This window comes from Strongylocentrotus purpuratus, unplaced genomic scaffold (assembly GCF_000002235.5).
Source record: "Strongylocentrotus purpuratus isolate Spur 01 unplaced genomic scaffold, Spur_5.0 spur5_scaffold_21, whole genome shotgun sequence".
Lineage (NCBI taxonomy): Eukaryota > Metazoa > Echinodermata > Echinoidea > Camarodonta > Strongylocentrotidae > Strongylocentrotus > Strongylocentrotus purpuratus.
This window is the reverse complement of record NW_022145607.1, coordinates 10,250,809-10,274,135: the sequence shown is the minus strand read 5'-3', so window position 1 is coordinate 10,274,135 and position 23,327 is coordinate 10,250,809. Positions and strand designations below refer to the sequence as shown.

At 38.3% G+C, this 23,327-nt stretch overlaps 1 protein-coding gene across 5 annotated transcripts in view; it reads left to right on the top strand.

The window, feature by feature from the left end:
* LOC582570 overlaps positions 1-20,524 on the top strand; it is a 59,662-nt gene extending 39,138 nt beyond the window's left edge. For all 5 annotated transcript variants that reach the window (XM_030994913.1, XM_011681363.2, XM_003727510.3 and 2 more), the window contains 10 exons: positions 7,606-7,845; positions 8,342-8,533; positions 10,702-10,789; positions 12,093-12,240; positions 12,727-12,903; positions 13,310-13,436; positions 13,844-14,066; positions 14,997-15,106; positions 15,590-15,761; positions 16,429-20,524. In XM_030994913.1, coding sequence (XP_030850773.1) covers positions 7,606-7,845; positions 8,342-8,533; positions 10,702-10,789; positions 12,093-12,240; positions 12,727-12,903; positions 13,310-13,436; positions 13,844-14,066; positions 14,997-15,106; positions 15,590-15,761; positions 16,429-18,675 — 3,724 coding nt within the window. In that variant the 3' untranslated portion in view covers positions 18,676-20,524. The remainder of the gene's footprint in view (positions 1-7,605; positions 7,846-8,341; positions 8,534-10,701; positions 10,790-12,092; positions 12,241-12,726; positions 12,904-13,309; positions 13,437-13,843; positions 14,067-14,996; positions 15,107-15,589; positions 15,762-16,428) is intronic.
* The last annotated feature ends 2,803 nt before the right edge of the window (positions 20,525-23,327 follow it).

Here is a 23,327-nt window from a genome sequence, read left to right as displayed (position 1 = left end):
TCAACTGCTCTCTCTCTCCCTCTCCCTCTCCCTCTCCCTCCCTCTCTCCCTCCCTCCCTCTGTTCCTCTGTCTCCCTTCTCCTGCTGCTCTTTAATTGCATGCTAATATTTTCACATCAAGTTTTTAAATCTATTGTTTAGGCTTCAGTCTCAAAATGACTCTGTACTTCCTCATTTTCCAAGTCAATGACCATAACCTTTATCACAGTTTCATGTACTAATAATACCACCCTTGCATATTGCCAAAAACATGATGGTAGCTTGTTTACTGAATTCATATTAGGAAATAATAAGGTTCCTTGTCAATGTCATGGAAGAAAAGAATTTCATACAAGAAGATGTAACCGCAACATGTTTATTTAAATCGTGCAGATTGTCATGTCGGCTCTACTGATAAGCAAGACTCTTTGATAGCTCTATTTACATTCCAAGGCGGCTTCTTACTTGTTAGTGCCAAAAAATCGGCTATTCAAATAGAGATAAGTAGAATTATTATTGATGAGTGCGTGCCTGTGGGGTTAAAGATCAATGTAGATCAACAAGACTCCTTGCTATTAATCATTCCCGGTCTTCATTTCAGAGTTATTGATATTATATTGCTATATATACCCAGGGACCCTCGAGCAAGCTATGAATATATTGTCTCTTTCAGCCATTCCACAGCTCAGCTCTGTATTTTTTATATTTGATCTACTTTTGACGATGTTGTGATGGAAATTCATACCTGCATAATTATATTTGCGGAAGATGAAAATGTCACAACAAAGCCACTTTTTATTTGTATCTTGTTCTGAATTTTGAACATTAAGTTTTGACTTGCATTGATGTACCAACTGCACTTTGATGGAAAATAAGAGGCAAGGCTTGGGAAACATTTAAAAATAGTCTGCAGTTATGGATATATAAGGTTTTTATTAAACAAGCATTATAAAGATAGGCCTAAATGCCTGCGGACTGATGCATATATTTCATATATTCTGAAAAAGATATATTTTTGCAGTCATGCACAGCTTGATGAGAAGTTAAACCAGGCACTTTAGGCCTAGATCTCATCGACCGATACTGGAAGATGCAAGAGTTATCCCTTTCTGTTTGAAATTTAGGATTCATGAAGCCATCGAAAGTATTTACCCTCTCTTTCAACTCTCTAGCTCTTTCACAAGGGTGAAAAACATAATACTTTGCAAATAAATGAAAACATTCCATTTTTGGTACCTGGGAGAACTTGTTGATGAAGCTGCTAATCACTATTGTCCTCAATATCTGCTTTTCTCTTTTTTTGTGATATTCATTTCTATCACTCCCTTTTAATGTTTTCCATGCACAGAAATGCTATTTCAACAACAACTAATTCCCTTCAAAAATTATCTTTCCCCTTCCTGCTTTTCACAAGTACTTGTTTTTAAAAGCTTGTTTTTAAAAGCATGTTTTTGTATTTCCATTGAGCCTAGCTGAAAGGTGTACAAGTATGTGTGTCCAAAGCCCCCTAGATATAACACAACAGGATCCTCATTATACCCCCTCCAATGAACCCCTCTTTTTCGCTCATATTTTTCATTCAACCACAAGAATGTAGCGAGTTTGTAGTGCAGCGTCATAGCCATGGAAAGCTGAGCAAAGTCACACAATAATCCACTTCATCTTCACACAATCAGGCAGTGTTTGAATAATATATGGGAAAAACAAAATTTTTGGAAAAACAGCCATGAGATATTTGTACAGACTCTAAAGGGATCCAAAAAAATGTATTTATAAATGATATGAAATTGTTGAAAATCATCCAGCGTTATGGCCTGAGGGTACTTTTTTCAGACTGGTTACTTTAGTTAAGAATTAAATATGAGTTCATCTGATATTTAAGAATGTTTCTGTTTGGGTTTGTAAACAGAAAGGTGTCTTGCACTTTTATGCATTGTTCTTGGGCGCACTGTTTGGTTACACTGAACTCAAAATATCTGGTGCAGGGTTAATATGTGATGTTTCCTTTATTTACAAACTGTAAGAGAGTTACCTGCGTTAAAGTTAATATTTTATTATAGTATTGTCTTAGTCCATGTCTTTGTGTTGGAAATGTTGTGCTTGGAGAACTATAACTATCAAATTACTGAAAATACATGTAGGAACAGATGCATTGCTGAACTATTTTGAAGGAGACAACATCTTACCATTTTTTTTTAAATTAAGAAAGCAGAAATTATTCCAACCAGCATTTAAAAATAGCAGTTGTCACTTTTTGAGTTAAGCCCACAGCCTATAAAAATATTTGAAATTTGCTGACAGAAATTTGTTAACGACGGGTGTCACCTTTCCCCCACCCCTTCTAGCGACACCCCTGAATCAAGGGGAGATATGAAAGTAATAAACAAGCATTTTTTTGGATGAGCTGAAATACGAAAAATGAATATTCAAGGTATCGGGTTTCCAACTTTTTTTTCTTCCTAATTATGGGTCACCATGGTTGATCTTTGTACATTTCTCAGCTCACCACCACACACCCTCCACCCTCAAGCATTAACCTTAGCCTGAACTATCGTCATTTTTACACTGAATTTCATTTATCTAGTTAATCGTGTCTTTATGATTGAAGCTACTTTGTATGGCAGAAGGCTAAACGATGACCTGTATATATCTTTCATATGATATGACATCTATTTAAACTGTCACTATTGTTATAATTCAGCATATTGTCATGGGACTATTTTGTATCATTGAAGTAGGTTTACTTTATTTACCGTTAATTCATTGAACTATTGATTGAGGCCTTTCAATTTATCAGATGGGCTTTTCAACATATGATTTCTATAATACAATATTAAGAGAAATAATGAGTAATATAGGCTTACATGTAGCTTTATCCTGTGATGCTATTGATAACATTCTTAGACAATTTACTTTTTTAACACCAGTTTACCCAATTCATTTCCACCTTGGCTATTGTATGGGAGATAATAATGATTTCTTCTTCATGTAGTTCTTTCAATTTATTTATTAGCACTGTTGCTTCTGAAATCAACCATACATACTTTACTGCCTGCTTCAAATATCAATTATAATGGTAAAATCGTCAATTGGCAAGGCAACCAGTTCTGTTGGGTACTATACAAAGTGATTTTCGGTGATTTGTAAGGAATGTCGCCCGATGCGTGTCACCCTTGTCACCTTTCCCTATCGTCGTGACAGTGCAGAAAGATGCGAGGACTGTCAACACAGCAAGGGCACAATAGAGCTTCTCTCTGCCTCCCTACCTGTAGCTTTTGAAATCGGTCTGACTTTGTATGGGCAGAATAGATCCCATGATTGATGGAGCGGAATAGTGATGTCATGAAAACTACTATAGAGGAACCCCAACAAAACTGGCAAGAGAGAGATATAGAGAGGGAGAGAGAGAGAGAGAGAGAGAGAGAGAGAACAAACACAAAACAGGAAGAGATATAAAGAAATGAATAGAGAGAGAGAGAAAGAGAGAGCGAAAGAGAGAAAGAGAAATGAAGGTAATGAGCTGAGAAGAATGTATTATTTGGGGGATTATTGAGAACAACCCACAAATGTGATTTTAGTATCATGCCATTTCTGTGTATACGGAAGATCTGTTATTGCAGCTTAAAGGATTCATGCATGTTAGACGTACAGTGTATTCCATGTGGAAAATTTCTTTAATTTTGTCTAAGCAGAACTATAGGACTTCTGAAGGCTCAAGTAAAGGACTTCTTTTACCTTCTGCTTGTTTTTCTGATGAAACCATTACTAGAAGTCTGGGCCCTATTATGGTGTCTGTTATTGGCAAGTTTGGAACATATCACCCAGAATACAGAGTAGAGCGTGTTGTCAACATGGTTATGTGATATGTCTTTGGGAAGCCTCCACCTCCATATGGGTACAGATTTATATGGAGAGTTGGAAGTCGTTATTGAAGAGGGGGACTTGTAAGGTACTACAGGAGATCTTGCGTTGTCACTTGGATTCATCACACTTCCAATGTGCATGTGATGTGGACACAGGATTCGCAGCATCTTGGAAGAACCATGGACCTACTGAAGAACCTGACAGGGACCGTGGTCTGATCTGAATGTTTCTACCATGGTCCCCATCTTGGGATGTTTCTTTAATAGGATATTGTGTGAATTGTAATTCTGATATGGATATTTGAGTGGCAGATGCATATGCTGCAAGCTAATGTCTGTATGAACATATACATGTATACCGTGTTTGATCGGTATCATGTCATAACCTACCCTAGAGGGCTTTCTTTAGACTTCAAATGAGATGAGTTATCCTCAACACTTATTAGGCAATTGGATGGATTAATATTTCACCATGTCTAGGGAATACATCAACAAACATCGAAGGTGAATAGTATTACTTTGCAGATTTTGTTGTTGTTGTAAATAACCATATTTGAAGATTCTCCATTGGATATTGTTTCCTTTTTTCAATAATTTCCTTCTCAATTTCACATCCTCTTGAAAACAAAATATGTATAAAATGTAAACAAATTATGATACATTTATTTCCTGCTATAGAGGCAAAAGGATACTACTTCTATAAAGTTGGAGTATATTAAATAAACATCTTCTTGGAATCCAGCAGATGGTTCTCTGCTTGCGTTCAGGTACATTCTATGTTTTTTCTGTACACCAGATATATTATGACAACTTTGTTCACGTTTATCAGTAATACGTGACAGTTGGATACTTCCTGTTTTGATGAGTTGAAATCATAAAGCTATGTCTGTCTATCTGAATTCAATACCATCCTTCTTTTCAAATCGTAAAATATTTTGGGTTGAAGGTGTCAAAAAGGTTGCTTGGATTGATAGGGAGTCTATCAAATATGCTATGCATGCTGGGATATCAATGTGGAGCCCGTCGAATGTGATGCTGTGCATGATGGGATACCACTCTAGGTCTGGTGTGACATTTGTTATGAGAAAAAAGGATTGTATTTCAGAAGGGGAAGTGGCTCTGAAAAAATGTTGTGAATATTTGACGATTGTAGGACAACCTCTCTTTATCAAAAAATCTCCATGATATCAGTTTTAAGGCATAGACCTATGTCTGCTACATAATTACATGAGTATTTCAGTCTATGGATCTTCCTTGTTTGGCCATAATAATAGTTTAGCCATCGATCCCTGTATAAATGATTAAAACTGTCATAGTATTTACAATTTATTTAATCATACATACTTTTCATCCTGGAACTCTTGAAGGAGATGTGCATATTAAATTGCTTCTTAGAAGTAAAAAGAGCATGAACTATCCCCCAATTTTTTTTTAATACTGCCACATTTGTTGTACTTTGGCCGAGTTCTGGTTCTATCTCTCTCTCTCATCGAATCGGGCAGTGTGTGAGAAATCAACGCAGCTCGCCTGCATACCAATCAACGACCTTTTGACCTTGTACAGTCACACAGATAGTGCTCCTCATTGGAGCGATTCATCCTCAAAGCTTTTCACTGGTGGAGCTGGTGGCCATATTGTGTATGCGATTTGGTTTATTTATTCAAAATGGGAAGATTTGTCGAAGTTGGGAGAGTACTAGCTTTTCATTTGAAAATAGTTTTGTTTTAAGTTTCGTTAAGTAAAGTTATGTTGGTTCTTCTGAAACTAAATAAAAGGAAAGGAAAGAGAGAAAATAGTGTACATAATACATATAAGATGAAGAAGAATGAGTACAAGAGAGAAAGAAGGAAACAGAGAGTCCCGACTACAAGCAGTCTTGCTTCTCAGGGACCCTGACCATTATTACTTTTGTATGTTGTTGTTATTTGATATCATTCTTCTATTGTATTGTTGTTTTGTATATTTTGTTGTTTTAAATGGTCAATAAATGAAGGGACTTCCTTCCTATTCAATTCAAAGAGAGAGAGAGAGAGAGATAGAGACAGGGAATATTACAAAATGTGTTGTGTTATCAGAAGCATTATGCATAACATTCATGAACAACTAAGGGGTCGAACTCAAGAAGGAAGAAGATGAGAAAGATGGGTAATGAATGACAGAGAAAGATAGACAGAAGGAGAGTGAAACATTAGACATGAAATCATTTAGTGGTGTCAGAAGTATTATTCATAACATTCATGAATGATGATGTGGTCATACTTGACAGTTCATGGCCCCCAGTCATTCTTCTCGGATGAAAAGGGTTAACAGGGGTCAGCCTGAAATACCTGCTCCAATCCTTAAAACAGAACTTCTTCCATTCTTTTGGACATGTCATACTGTGAAATGGCACAGACGATATTTGTCTTCATCCTCCATTTGATACGTTTCAGAAACCACGATCACCTCACAGACCTCGCCCTCGCCCAATTTCTCCTTCCAAATATCGTTCTAGTTCTCGTTACCACTAATCAAATTTTCGATTTCACATTCCTCTTCTCGGAAAATGGGAGTGAAGTGTGGAGTATTTCCTTACATTCAAGCAATGGGCATCTTGACTGACAAATTACTGAAAAGCATTCAAATAGTTTGTGACATTACTCATACTCGAAGGAGATATGCATCAGGCTCTTGGAGTCATTCATTTCCTAAATGATTCATCATATGTTGCAATGGTTGCCTATAGACCATGCCATATCGATATCTCCATTCTTTCTTGATTACTTGTTTCAATTTTTTTCTTCTTTTTCTTTGTTTTCTCTTTTGTCACTCTGAATATGTCGATCATATCTCATCATCATAATTATACTCATCTCTCTCTCTCTCTCTCTCTTTCTCTCTCTCTCTCTCTCTCTCTCTTTCCTCTCACCCAGTTGAGCACTTTATCATAACTTGTGACTCGTCATGTTTATTTTTCTTTCTCGTTCTTGAATATCTGTTTCTCCTCCCTGTACCTCGTTCACCTGATAATAACTCCTGATAATAACTGCTCCAGTATACTCTAGCTATTTTGTGTTTGGTATGTGTTATTTCTGGAGCCTTTTACTGCTTGTCATCCCATCTGTGCTCTCCTCTTCCCTCTGTTCTTGTCTTCCAATATAAATAACCCAAGACAGCAACCTTGTCTCCCTCCCTCCCTCAACGCCAGCCCTCCTCCGGCTACCACTTGACATGTTTACCCGTGTCACTCAACCCATATCCATACTCCGGAGCTAGCCCAGATAGGGTTAAACACTTGCACCCCTCGGCAGCCACCAAGCCCTCCATCTCACACCCCTCGAGCCACCTGTATGGTGGTCCTGCCTGGGGTTACTTCGCCCCTTCAACCTTTCCTCTACACCTCTGTCCAGGACCCATACAATGTACAACCTTCTTCTCCTAACCCATTTTGCTCTACAGTACATGTTGTGAAAGAATATTATTTGCTTTAATGATCATCAATATCAGCCTTATCATTCCCATGTAGCATGTTGATGAAACTGTATCAAGACATAGTATTCAACTAAATCTTTTAGCCCTGTAAAATCCTTTTTTAAATGTATGATCTGGAAGGCATTGTATATATGTCCGCAACCATCAGAAAGCAGTGGCAATTCTGGCAATTCACTTGTATTTTTATTTAAATGTCTGTACCATAAATAAGCAATCATGATAACATGATGATCTACTTCTTCATTCAATTCAATCATAATTTATTTCTACTTTTGTCTCTTCTCTTCAACAGCAACAACAATAACAGTCCTCCAGGCAGCATGATGGCCCTGGAACTGGGCGCACTATCGCTATCAACCAGCCTGAACATCCCCGGCGTTGGGTCCAGGGATCTCCCCTCTCCTACGGCTGAAGCACCCCCCTGCAAGAGGCTCTACATCATGGAGGGACCTGTACAGATCTCCATTGGACCACAGATCCAGAACAGATACCTGGTCCTCATGAATGATACTCTGCTCATCGCCAAACCAAAGTAAGGATCTTCTGTTTTTTGCACATTCTTGAAATTTGTGGGACACTTTGGTAAACCAAAGTAAGGATATTTTGCTTGCACATTCTTCAAAGTTTTGGGACTCTTTGGTGAAAATAAACATAAGCAATCAAGCAAAGAGATGAAGAAACAAAGCATAGAAGCATTAACCAAAGTAAGGATTTTTTTTTTTTTGCGCATTCTTCAAAGTTTTGGGACTCTTTGGTGAAAATAAACAAATGCAAACAGGCAAAGAAGTAAAGAAACAAAGCATAGAAATAAAATTGTGATTCTTTCACAGTCCTCTCAGGTCAAGGCAGTTTGGCTTACATCAGAGTCTGTTCCAGATGTATCGCACCTGTGGGTCTCTTGTGAGCCTATGAAGTTGGACTAGTGATTAATTTCCTTACTCATTTCTATTCTGCAGGCTGTACCACAAAGTTCTTGTTCAATACTTTTTATTCATCAACCATCTTCTTGCCTCTTTCTTTGTGATCAGGTCAGCCACATCCCTCAGACTGAAACACAGGTTAAGGGTCGGGGAGCTCTGGCTTAACACCTGTATCGACGAGGTCAGTGAGGTCATCAAGTCACATGACTGTTCTTTCGTCCTCGGTTGGCCGACCAACAACGTGGTGCTCACGTTTGCATCCAATCAAGAGAGGGAGCTGTGGTGGCAGAAACTTAGCACGTAAGAAAATATTTCTTATTTTTCACCATGTCTCTCCGTGTCTAGGATAGTTCTCTGACAAGCATGTACATGTATGCTCTGGTGAAAATTGCTCTGAGCTTTATTTTGTCGAAGATATAAGGTTAGGGTTAGGGTTGTTATCAGTTGGGTTTTAGGTTAAGTTAGGGTTTGGGTTAGATATAGTGTTTGGTCCAGGGTTGAAGTTCATAATTCATTATGTGTAGGATAGTGACTGTTGGCCCATATTTTCCGCAGCTCCTGTTACGCAACCTCTCAGAACAGCGTAGCGTGCTGTACCATACCTTTCAGTGTACTAGTGTTTTCAATCGCAAGGAGAAATTAGAGTTCCTTTCTTACAAACAACATTTTTTTTTCAAAGAAGTGTCTGGTGCCATTAGGGAGAGGTACTCGATAGTTTGGAGTGTAACAGTCAATATTGAATAGTGTAGAATACACAGCATCAAGGACATGCCGGCTCCTCTTCAAAACATTTCTTCTTGTTTGGAGTTTCTCAGTACATTCCCTGTCTGCCTGTAATTGATGTCTTTCAGTATTCTTCTAGGATACCATTTAAATCAAAATCAATTCACCGCCAATTCAGCTACATCTGCCATATGGAAGGCTTATCAATACTTTTTGACTTATGTTTATTTGATTAAAAAGCGAGGGGGAATTTGTTTAAGATGGGTTAGCGTGAGGTCTGTTTGAGTTGAACACACAGAGAGATAGTGACTGAGAGAGAGAGAGAGAGACTCACAATGGGATTCCAAACCAAATGTCATTATGTGACTTCCGATCCACCTCTCTCGTGTACACGGCGGCGGCATTGACGTTCTTCATAGAATGAAATAAGAAAAACGTGGTATTCCTCTATTGGATCTGTTCACACAGGATCATGTTACAAACCACCCCACACACACACAACAAATCACATCAGCATGGTAGGCCATGTTCATATTAAACGTTACTTGAATCGTCTCCAAGGTTTCAATTGGATGATTTTCTGATCGCACCGTAGTCTTGTTTAAAGGGATGTTTTACCCTGTCAATCAGAAATATTTTACTTGTAGGCGTGTGAGGGGCTCATTCAAATAGGATTCCATCTGTACATTTTTTTTCATAAAATAACACCGAGTGTCTTTTGTGAAATGATATTGGGAAGCTTCAGTGATGCATTTACATTTTGTAAAATATCCTTTTCAGTGTCCATTTAGCTTGCCGTATAAAAGCTTGTCATGTAGAAATACCAGGGTAGTTTAGATGTATGATGATAAGAACCAACTCCTAGGCCATTTAATGGGACAGTTCACAAACTACATGTATACTCTTGGTAGGAATGCCTTACAAGTTTAACAGAAACATACCAACTTGAAGAAGAAAAAAATAGAGAGGAAGTTTTGAGATTTGTTTTTGGCTTACTCCTTGTTAGACTTCCCTCAAATTTTCATCTCGTGAGACCTGAAACTTGAAAGATATGAACCAACCTTCACCCCTCGCATCAAACACACTCTCTCCCTCTGGCTAGGGTGAATTAGCAACCAATTTGTACTTGTGATTTCAAATGGATACTGAGAGCCCCAGATTTATAATGGGTACCAGATTTGACCCTTTTCTAGACTAGATGAAAAATAATGTATACAGCTGGGTGAATATTTGCCTTCTCTATTGAATGTTTTATTAAGTTAAGCTGTTACCTTTTAGCATCCCTTAACACATTATCCGGAAGTTGAAAAGGGTGTATGCTTTTTTCCCTGAATACTGATCTTAAAAGGGTACTTCTACCTACACTGTAACAAAGGTTGTGGTAACAGCAAAGACATATAATTTGAACAGGGTAAACTCTATCATACATGGAAGTAACATTGTCCAAACTCTAATGAACATTGAATCTTTCAGACCACTAAGTGTTGGTCAATTTATATTTTATTGTTTCTTGGAGATCACCAAGCACTTTGTGTCAGTTTTGTTTTAATCACAAAATGAATCATAAAAGTCTCAAATAAACATGTTCAGACCTGACCACAATAGTGTTAAATATCTCAGACTCATATATCCACCCTGTTTCTTTTCTTTTTTTTAATAGTATACATGTCGAATAGATTCACCAGATAGTAAATGATGAATCTGTTATATTTTCATTGATTTCATGTTTTTCATTTTGTTTCTAGGCACATTGAGGTGAAGAGGAAAGAAGACGAAGGCAAGACTGTACAAGTCAGGGTTCTCAATAGAGACCAAGAGTACTCCGCATTTCCGGTAAGAATTAACATGGATTATTAACAAATCCGACGGGCTTATTGACCAAATCTAGCAAGGGCTCGTAGGAGAAATGAAATAGTATACTCTTCCCTAAACCAACCCCCTCCTCTTCTCTCAGTTTCTCTCTTACTTTCCAGATTATTGATGGTTTGAGTTTTATAAAATGAAATTGCAAAAATTACCCATGTCTTGATGCATAGATTCCCATCATGTAAAATAGAAGGAACAATGATTTATATCAAGTATATACCATGCATGAGAGACAGAGAGGAAGTTTTCAGTCAACCTTCTCTGAAACCCCTCCCCAAACTATTCGAAGAATCTCATCTGCATCACAAAGATGAACTTTTCACCTGTCCCGACCACTTCCCTATTAGATCACGTCAGAAAACTCCCCACTGATTTGTGAATCTGCAGTCTTCATGTCTCCTTCTCAGACGGTGACTAAAAATCCAAGATTTGTTGTCATACAAACTTCCCCCTGGCTTACATGTAGCTCAGTTTTGTCTAGTTGTAGCACAAGCTCTACATATTGTATCATCAAAGTTTATGCTTCTCTTACCTCATAGTTACATGGAGCTGTTTTTATTTACTTTCATTTATTTACATGTCTAAATGAATATATCAAGCAGTGGGGAACTAGTCATTTATTGAATATGTTTTTGGCATCAAAGTAATTTAGCATCATTGTGAGAGATCCTTTCTAAGATGTTCAAGATTGTTATTGTATAATGATCATAGAGACATTCAAATTCTAGCCTTCTTAGTAGAGACTAGATGTCTCGCATGTCTTGGCTGTTACAGAGGGATCTCACAAACCAAATTATGAGTTTTAGCCTCTGATGATGTCATTTCTGATGATTATCTTTGCTTCCGCTTTGGCGCTAAGGGAAAGCTGTAAGTTGTGTGGGATAGAAGCTAATTGGCTGTCAGTCTTATCCTTGCCCTATTTGGTCAACACAGACTTGCAACTTGTCGCTGTGTGTGCTGGCACTCGATCGCAGAGAAGTTGCTCTGGCAGTAGCAGTGTAACTCTAGAAGGACTTTGTTTAAGGAAATTATACTCTTTCTGATGTGATCTTTTTGTCATGCCAAACAAAATGGGCAAGTATTTGCTGACATGCTGTCAGATATCTTCTACCGGTATATTTATATATTGTTGAATAACACAAATCTGCATTATTTTTGTTATATACCAGTATCTTTGTTACCAAAATGGCATACTCTATATTCTAAAATACAGATGTGCATGATTAACACGTAATGTAATGTTTCTGTTTTTTTGTTCTTTGTTCCCCAGTCCAAAACCTTGCAGATTGGTAACCATCAGCATTCAAGCAACCTGCTTGATATGGCCATGCAGGAGTTTGGTATGCCAGAAGAAGCGAGAAATGATTACCAGCTCTGGGTTCAGTCAGGCAGGGAAGACTCGCTCTATCCTCTCATAGGTAAGTCATGTCGATGATTAATTTGTATCCATGAGTTGAAGGGGAGTGGGTTAATGTAAAGCATTAAACAGATGCATGCTTGTACAGCGCATTACATGTACGTACGTATGCATGTATGTATGTATGTATAATGTCAAGCCACTCCTGACACTCAAGCTTGTATATTCACCTTTAGTCATAATAGGAAGTTAGGAACCAAATGTGTGAAAAAAATAGTTTGATGAAACAATCTCCTTCTCCTCTGATCTACAACAAATGAACTCTTTTTTAAAAAAACTATATGAAATTTATGTAAAACTCTAGTGTAAGAAAAGAGGAATAGTATATTGCAGTTGTGGATAAATATTAACAAGTAAAATTGATTTGGTTTAACAGATGCTTAATTCAAACAACGATGAAATAACCTGTTGTTGTTGTTGTTGATAGATAAAAGATTAATGTGAAACTGTTGTATAGATAAATGTGGAATTGCCTCTTCTTTTGCAGGTCACGAGTATCCATATGCAATCAAGATGAGCCACATACGTGATGCACAAGACAAACCAAGTGATGTGGTGTTTAGTTCTGAGATGGAGCACCTCTCCTCCGCTGAGAACGAACTGAGAGAACATCAGTGTCAGTTCATTATCAGGAGGAAGGGAAAGACGGGTTCAGGAGGAATTGGTAAATACCAAGGCCCTGTTTCATAAAACTTGTTAACAATGATAAGCTGCGGTAACTGTTAAAGCCTGTCTGTACTAGTTTGGCCAGGGGGATTAGACCTCCCTGCAAGGTCACTGACAGGTGGTTATCTCATCAAATCAGCTCTCAATTAACATAAAGAAAAGGGGATCCTGGGGGACCAACAGGCACAGATTAGGTATTGTTTGTTTTATAAGGGGCACAAGTAGCTATAAGTAGTACAGTGGGGCTTTAAAAGCTACTGAAATCATCAAATTTAATTGGCTGAGAGCAAATTGGAGGTATGGAATTTTTCTGAAAAAAGAGCAGATGCAATTATTTGTAGTTAGTTGTGATGATGTGATGGCAAGATGATTTACCAGCTCGACCCTTTCTTTTCCATGTATAGACTCCTCAGCTATCCAGAGAAGACTGAAAAAAGGGCGTAAGTCTCCGTTCAAGCTCTCCTTCAAGAGGAGTATCTCAAATAAAGATGGGTCATCACCGGGATCATCACCGATCTCGCCTCATGCAAGGTAATATTTTTAGCAAACTCACTGTATGTCTTTCTCTTTCTGTCTGTCTCTCTCTCTCTCTCTCTCTCTCTCTCCTTTTTCCCCTGCCCTAATCTCTGTATCTCTTTCTCTCTGTTTCTCTGTCTCTCTATCTCTCTCTATCTTTCTCTCTTGTAGTCTCTTCTATTGTATCATGCTTTATATTTGTCACTCTCAGTATGTCTGTCTCTATACTTCTGTTTGTCTTTCGATCTTTGCTCCATCTCTTTTCCGTCTTTCCTCCCCCCCCCCCCCCCCCCCCTCCCCCTTCTCCCTCTCTCCCTTATTTCTCTCTCCCTCCCTTATCCCTCTCTCTCTCTAAATTTCATACCACAAACAGCACTATAAATAACTAGGTCTCTTCCAATCTCTCTCTCCATCTCCTGCAGGTTATTTGGTCTCCCGCTGAGCATGGTGTGCCCTGATAACACCCTGCCCAAGCCCGTAATGGACCTCCTCACCACCCTCTACCACCAGGCCCCGTTTGTGACGGGCATCTTCAGAAAGTCTGCCAACGCCAGGGTGTGTCGTGAGCTACGGGAGGCCCTCGATGCTGGGGAGCAGTGCAGTCTGGACGATGTGTCCATCCATGTTGCTGCATCGGTTCTAAAGGTATGCACCGACTCACCGCTTGGTGATATCTTATCGCAGATAATTGAGGCAATTCTTTTCCAAAAGATATGGTTGTTCATGTATAAATATATTGATGATCACTAACTCATTTCAATGACTCACCACTTTGTGATCTTATTGCAGATAATTGGGGCATAATTTCATTGAAATGAGTAAAGGATCATCGATATATTTATACAACCACAGCTTTTGGAAAAGAATTGTTAAAAACCTCCAACTTGAGCAAAGCAAACAAACCATCTTTATCAATTCAGACTTCAACCTATTTACAACATAGATATGAAATTTATGTTACATTTCAGCAGTGGTTCTTGATTTCAAAGGTTTAAAAACTGTTAAAAAATGACTCTCTGCCACCATAGCAAATACATACTACATGCACTACATATACATACAAGCAAAAATCAAGTTGACCGTTTGCAAAAGACACAACAGCTGATTGGTTAACATGCTGATGCCTTGCCGGTCAGAGGCAACGATTCGCTGGTCAGAGTCGCTGATTTCCTGCGACCATTTCCTGGAGTCGCCAGAATTATCGCCCCCGAGTTGTTAGAAATGTCAGCTGCCTGTGTAGGTTGGATAGGGAGTCATTAAGTGACCAGGCCAAGGGTTATCTTTGAGATATGATTGAGGAAGGAGGGGAAAAGGACAAATTTTAATAAGAGCTCATGAGAAGTCACATGGCATAGGGCTATAATAAAGTATTTTGATGTGAAAACACTCTTTTTTCTTTCTGTTATATATTCCTTAGCGGTATTGGGTTCAGTGTATTTGAATGTTGTTGAATACATGTTTTCTTTGAAAAAGTGCCAAAGATTGCTCACCCCCCCCCCCCCCCACCCCGCCCCATATTGACCTAACCAAAATTTACTCATATTTTGATGACATTTGTCTCTTTTTTTTCCCCAGGACTTTCTTCGGAGTCTGCCAGACAGTTTACTGGTGTGCAGTCAGTGTGAGGAATGGATCAACACGATAGATATTGCAGACAAGGAGGAGAGACTACAGGCCATCAAAAGGTGAGTTGAAACCCCCTAGAAATCACAATGGATTCATCCTGGTACATGTTACTGCAACAAGAGAGGGTTGTACCATTGAGAAAAGCAGGGGTTTGGAATCCATAGAGATATGAGGGAGTGATTCCACCTCCCCGGGGTTTGGTTGACTGATGAAACAAACATGTGCAGTCTACATGTACTATTTGTACCCATAACCATGTGTTAGTTGATCCATATAGTGTCATAGAGTATTTCCAGAAATGGTTAACATATGTTTCAATAAAACTGCCATTTTATTGTTGCAGAGCTCGAAACATGTTGCAATGCAAAGCTTATCTTATGGGTTATTCATTAATTGACTTTATTAGTATACTTGTTTTCTGTCATTATTTTTGTTATAATTACTATTATTTGTGTTGTTGTTGCTGTTGTTGTTATGTATTTTAAGCATTGTTATAATAATATATGATATTTACTATATTTCTATAATTATCTTCATTGTAGCTTGCTTGATCAACTGCTGGACATCAACCAGGTCTTGCTACGGCACCTGTTCAACGTGCTCCACTATGTCTCTCTTCATATGGATGAGAACAACATGAACAGCTACAACCTGTCTATCTGTGTGGCACCAAGCATGCTCTGGTCTCTAGCCAACGCTGGGCCTGTCACTCAGGTGTGTAACAATCCTCCCTCCGTAGCTAGTCACGAATCGGTTGCTCTCCTGACAGCATTGTATTTATGTTTGACATATAGCAGTTCATTCAAACCTGTACAGAAAGACCACAATTGTTGTTTCTCTTGATTATGGTTTCTCATTGAAACCTGTACTAAACAATCCTCCCTAGCTAGTCACAAATCTTTTGCTCTTCTGACAGCGATTGCTCCAACCCTTTTTTGGGGGTCCAACATAAAGCAGTACAGTCAAACCTACTTTAGCGACCATCTTTCTACAAATACCACACTTTTTGTTTCTCTTGAATATGGTTTCTCATTGAAACCTGTACTAAAGGAACCTGTACATAAACACCACCTGTCTATAAAGACCACACGTTTTGTTTCCCTTGAATATGGTTTCTCATTGAGACCTACAGTACTAAAGGAACCTATACATGATACTACCTGCTTATAAAGACCACTTTTCATGTTTTCTTAGAGCAGTCTTTATATACAGGTTTCACTGTACTAAGGTCAATGTACACACGCTTGTTTTAGCTAATATGTGATGCTTTTTATCAGATTGTTCTGAAATTTGTAGTGATTTTATGTGGCTATATTACTAAATAGTAACACCTTTTATGTAACAATATTTATTAAATGGTTCATCCTTTTTATGTTTGCAGGCTATGGCCACTAAGAAGATTCCTGCAGTGGTCGAGTTCATGATTGACAACGTGAAGGAAGTGTTTGGTGATGATGTCTTGACTCTCTTTGGAGATCCTCCTGTCCAGGTGACAGAGCGCAGGAGACACGACTCCAGCGGCGACTCTGATAGTTTGAACGAGATCTCGCCATACATCAAGCGCGATGACTCCTCTATGGACAGTATTGAGAAAGAGTTCTTTGCAAATGACAGTGAACAGGAGCCTATCGGTGCCATCCATAAGTGGCATTACGGGAACACGCCGGTCTTATCACCATCGACCTTGAGCAGGGACTCTGGCATTACGTCCAGTGATAATCAGTTGTACCCTGATTCTGATAACACTGATACAACAGACTCTGGCATGGATTCCAAGGAGAAACCGAGTGTGGTGTCGAATGCTGGTGGGAGACCGGCTAAGACATCCTCGCAGTTCAGTGATGAATTGTTTTGGAGGCAGAGGAGAGGTTCCGAGCCTGCCCCTATCTCGAAGGAAGCAGCAAGGCATCGCATGGCCCTGCTTGCAAGCTCAGCCAACAATACAGCAGACAATAGCCCAGACATCTCCGATCAGGAATACAATCTCAGTGAGGACACTTTAAAGTTGATTAAAGATTTAAGCAAGGACTGTTCATCTAATTTGTTGAGTGCGATGTTACCGGAGGACATGCGATCCAACTCGAGGAAATCCAGTGCAAATGGCTCTGGCTTGCTAATAAATGAGAAAGGACTCATTCCAAGTAATACCCAAGGGGGGAATTCTATGCCTACAACTCCTACAGAAGAAGTGCCTCCCATCATGTCATATGGACGTAGACAATCTGTTCCTTCCATTGGATCAGGGTCACCTACATTCCCCCGTCGACTGACGTCCAGTCGGCGCAGTGCTTCCTCAATGTCATCTTCATCATCAGAGAGAATGAGCGATGCACAGTCTTCTAGTTCCTCTGAGAGACTGCATTCATCTAAACTGGGTATGAAACCCCAGAGGACTGAGATAGACATGACTAAAACATTGCAGGCTGCCAGCTCTAATGCTGGACGCTTGTCGCCTCGCAGTGGGCCCAACGTAGGACAGCATGGCTTCCAGCCAACCTACAAGAAACAGTTTATGAACTCTGACACGCGAGGCTTGCCTTCTCGTCCAACTGCTTTACCTGTGCGACCTAGGCACCACAATTTAAGACCATCGCAAGTCAAAGAAGCAACTCCTCCTAGGGAGTTCTTCCCAAAAGATGCTACAACTCGATCCACCACCTTGTCCCAGAGTCCACGTAGTCTTCCCACTCATCAAGAGCAGACGGAGAAAAGGGCACCTTCTCCCATCAAGCGTAATAACAGTCCTTCCATCGCGATTGGTCAGCACACCAAACAGCGTGTCAGTAAGACCCAATCAGATTCCTCTCAATGCAGAACAACTCCACCCACTTACCAGGAAGCCATGAACAGACGAGCATTGCTCCAGAAAAGCACAAAGAGTTTGGACAGTGAATCATTGACTCTGGCCACTGACCAGAGTCCAAGGAGGAGATCAGGTGATGTCAACGTGGCAAAACATCGACATGAAGATCGTTCAGGCAAACCTAAACGTCATCTCACTGCTGGAGGTATCATCTTCCTGGACTCTGATACCGATTCTAGTGATGATGATGATGAGTATAGGAATGGTTATGGATCTAGCAAAAGTCGCGGAGTGAGGCGAACATCTAGTGATAGCGTCGCCACAAATCGCAAAGGGTCTACTTCCACGTCTGTCCAGCGCAGCAGTAGCGATACAGCCAAGCCTGCAGGAAATGAGGTACGGACCAAACACCAGCAACGCAATGCTGAGAACACACGCAGGTCAAGCCAGCCGGTACCCCCTAGGAGACGGCATCATAATGGAGAAGTACCTCGTAGAACCTCTGCTGGTAACCATCCCGGCAGAAGACAACAAGAACCTACCAACTCATCCAACTCTGCTGACCCCGCCCCTGGACGCAGCACTGCCCTACACTTCCCCTTTCCCGACCCTCATGCAGAACCCCCCTCTTCACCCCTCGCCTCTCCTCGCTCCAAATCAATCGTGGATGCAAAGAATGGACTTAAGAAGGTATCCGACAATGCGCAGACAGTGAGTCAAGCACGCAGTGATTGGCAAAGAATAAAGACAGTGGTTGGCAAAGACTTGAAAATGACTGTAAAGAATCTTGAAAGCATTGATTATACAGATGAATCCTACGTATGATCTGTTCCTTTCAAATGTCTGTGAACTTTGACCTATTTTTAACCTTTGGATTTCAATGTAATTATCTGCTGTACTTGTTCTGTCAAACTGAATAGCTTTTGGTCAGAATGAAACACAGAATGTATTCAGGTAACCAGGTAATTTACCGTTGCCATTCCTTATCAATGTTTGTAACTAAAGTGTATGGTACGTTTATATGATTTTATATATTTCCATGTGGTCCATATGCATATTGTGACTTACATGTAGGATCAATGGAGCTGTTTGTGTTTTCTAAATTTGGAGTAAATCTTGTCAATTTTACTTCCTAGAAAAACACTAGAATTATTAACCATAACCCATGTGTTTGACTTCTATAGATTGTAGAATAGATATTGACCTTCTGTGGTAAATCTTCCAGTCTCTGTCTTCATAAAATGAGCTAAATTTTGCAGTCTACTTTCTGTTATATTGTTGTAACACGTGGATGAGTGCATAGCATGGATGAACCATTGCAGAGGGTCGCCCGGTAACATAACTATCTCACTCAAGTTTTTAATGTGTGCTAAGCTTGGCTGATAAGGAGCTCATTTCTATAATATGTTATAACGTCTGTTCAGAGCCGGAAGGGCGTGAACTCATCTTCAACAGAGAGTTAGCTCCCTCCATCATCAGACGATCAACAGGAGGCTAATGTGATAGAGAACAATTTATGCTTAGTGATCTCACCTTGTTGTAAGTTCATAGACTACATGTCATTAATTGCAAGTTGAATTATTATTGGATCGTCTAGGCGATGCTGCATTTATATAGCTAACATTCTGTAACATTTAGTGTGTGTAATGAAGCACCAATGATGGTAACAAAAAGAACTGGCAGAATCCAAAAAAGAGAGATATGCATAATATATACAACAATCTTATTTTGATAAATTCAAATGTAAACAGCATAGGAAAAATACAGAAACTAGCTCTGTGGACAAAGATGGGTTTTCGTTTTGTATGAGGATTGATTTTCTATTTATTACCATTTATGCTGCAAACCCAGTCATTTATAGAAGGGGTGGGATATTTCTTTCCCATGGAGAAATAAAGAGAATTCTTTAGGCAGTTAAAATTTAATAGATAGAAACTACATAAGATGTAAAGAATAATAAATACCAACTACCTCATTCTCCTTAAGCTCGTGTGGTCTTTTTATACCAGTGACCATGATGTATGTATGAACAACGTTCCTAATTGCTCAAAGATCTCTTTTTGGTCATAAACCATGACAATATTCTGATTTCTTTAGATGTGTACATGTCAATAGGAAATTGCTACTGTTTTGATATATCAGATAGTTTTTAAGCATAGAATAGCAGTAAAGAAATATATACTTCATGATGATACAGTTCTTACATGTAATTCATTATTGTCAAATACAAATTCATTTGTGATAGATAGCTTACGTTTTTAAAGATATCGTCAGTCCTCTATGAATTGAAATAATGACGGTAAATATCATACTCCTTGTAAAGATGAAATAATATATCAAATCCTTTTTACACGAAGATACTAGAAGTTTAAATATTTGAGAAGCAACTTATGAAAGGAGATGTTTTTGTTTTTTGAGGAAATTTAAGACAGGATGATGTGCTCTTCCTGTTGACCTATACAACCATTTGTAGTCATTGAATAATATACAACTCTTCCACGTGTGGAAAGCAATATGCAAAGTTGGCCTGGAAAAAAAACCTTCCAACTAGTTCTTCAACTTTAAAGGTTGGATGCATGGTTTCAATAACTGTTCTAAAAGTTTGTTGGACACCTTGGAAAGGCAAAGATCAAATATTCAGAAAAATCATATTTTTTATAAGGACTGTTGTGTGGAGTATGTGAAAAGATGGTAAATTCAATGTATGTAATACAGAGATGCCAACCCTCCCGATTTTATCGGGAGGCTCCCGATAATTCACCCCAACTCCCGACCTTACGATCACCATCCTTATCCTCCCGATTTATTAAAAAAAAAAAAAAAAAAAAAAATGATTTTTTTTTTTTTTTTTTTTTTTTTTTTTTTTTTTTATGATTTTTTTTTGGAGGGCGCTTATCAGTATATATATCTGTGAATTGAAAGAGAAATATCATCTGCTAACTTAGGCATGTAATAATTCCACTATGTTAAAAGACAAATTAAGAGTAGCGAAAGATTGTTTCAGCATATGGATCGCCGTAACCAATGCGTGGATATTGCCACAGAATCCAAATGGCGGAAAATCAGCAAAATAAGACCAGGAAATGGTCTCGGAAGTATAAGACCGAATACAGTATCAAGTACCTGTGTAATCGGAAGTCTGAAAGTAATTCATCATGCATTTTGTACAATTTTTATGTTATTTAAAAAAAAAGGGGGAATTATTTAACTAAATACACATGTAAAATGCTCCAAAATAAGGCTCAGATTGCACCAGAGAGCATCTAGAACCCCAGAGCTTCCAGGGCCCTAAGGCGGGCCCTGGACCCCGGCCGCATGTGTCGGGCGCTACGCGCTCGAGATGTGCGCTACGCGCACATTAATTGGTGTCGATTACAAATCCTCCCTATTTCTGATTTCCAAAAGTTGGCATCTCTGGTAATACATTGTATTTCCAAATCTTCTCATGTTCAACACAAACTTGACAAGTTGACGTAAGAATGACTTGCAAGTTTGTTCATTGCTCAATGATACAACCAGCTGTGTTGGATAAAAAAAATATATTCAGATATGAATTTCAAGATTTAAAAAAAAAAAATCTGTTAATTCTTTTTCCTTCCTTCATACAATTTTATTGCAAAAAATGCAGAGGGGAAAATATAGTTTCAACTTTCAAGACAAATTGTTTTCTTTTTATCGTTATTATCCATGTCAGTTCATGCTTTGAATGAACAGAGAAATTTGTGATTTTTATCCCTCAATTGTCATTTTTCTTGTGATCATGTGAAATCAAATATTTTATGTATGTTTTTAGAGTTGCCATGATCATAGACATACACAGATGATTCGAACAGATATAACTATGAATATGTATGCAATATTCTTCACTATCTGTTACTCCTTTGGCATGTTGTTTATACACATTTCATGACAAATCGTTTTTTGTAAGTTGTTTGTCTCATTTTGACGAAAAACAACTAGACTTTTATATCAAACATGACAACAAAATGTATGCTTCTTTGATAAGATGATATGAGGGAGAATACAATGCAAGATATGTATAGGTTTTCTATTGTACATATTATGTATAAGTGTACAGCTTTTATCCTTTCTAACCGTTTTAAGATTGAATGTATAGGGCAGTTGTTGTAGAAGTTCTATAAGCCTTGTACATGGATGCCACATGGTGGCTCCACAATTTTCGTAAGTATTTGTACAGAATTAAAATGCCACAAGTTATGCCAGTATTTTATTCACATATTTATGCAAATAATAATGAAAAAAGCCATGGAAAATTGAAATCATTGTTGTCTTTGGTCTTATTTTGTGCAAACCCTGGAAACTCCTTGAAGAACTGCATGTGAGGATGATGATGATGATGTTGATGGTGATGGTGATAATGATGATGATGGTGATAATGATGATGGTGATGATGATAATAAGATAAAAGTAATGATAATACTTTTAAAGAAGATGATGATGATTAATGTAGTGATGGTTATGACTGCTAAGATGATGATGACGGTAACCATGGCATCATGATACTTTTAACAGCATTTATTAGTGATTTTTCTATCAATTAACTAATCCAATCCGGCACAATAAAATACAGTGCAATACAGTACAATACAAACAATTGGTGCTTTATGAATCTCTTTGGAAAGCATTATTATTATCATCATTATAACAATACAATACAATACAAATCAATATTATACAATTATAGCAGTACATCCTTATCATGATTTAATTGCTGCTTTAACTAATTGCCATAAATAAAGCCAGAGCTTTTTTTGGGGGGGGGGTGGTGGATAAAGATATTTATTCAAGAATTTTTTTTGATAATTCCTCATCATATCACAACTTGCTCAAAATTTTCTCGTTTCTTCACCTTCATCAGTATGCTCAGGTAGATCATACGAGCGTAAGATCAGAAAGCCAACTTTAGAAATTGTATCCATTCTATCACATTAATCGTGTTAATTCTGTTAGTTCTTATATGCGATGTTTCTGTATGTGGTATTTTAATATCCAACTTCAACATAACTGGAAACAGAAAGAGTGTGTAATGATATAGATATTTCGTTATGATTTCTGTATTAACAGTTTTATGTTTTCATAGCCGACTAGTAGGTCAATTATGGTGTTAACTACACTTTGATAGCAAATACTTCCCTTTGTATTCTTTGACACATAACCGTTATAATATCTCATTAGGTTTTGCGTGGGATTTTATTACTTGAAAATGTTTTAACAGACAATGCAATATGACCTTCGGTTTCGTCTGAAAACATTCATAAATATTTCCCGAACATATATTTTAGTTTTGATTACAAATTTAGAATATCATAACTACAATGTTTAAGGAAAACAAATCTGATCGCCTTTGCAAAGCTCAAAATAAGGCTGACCGTCTGCAGCAAAGGATAACAATTTATTTATGCTTCCATGAGCGTGTGTTATCATAATATTCAAGAGCGATATATTATCATCAGACA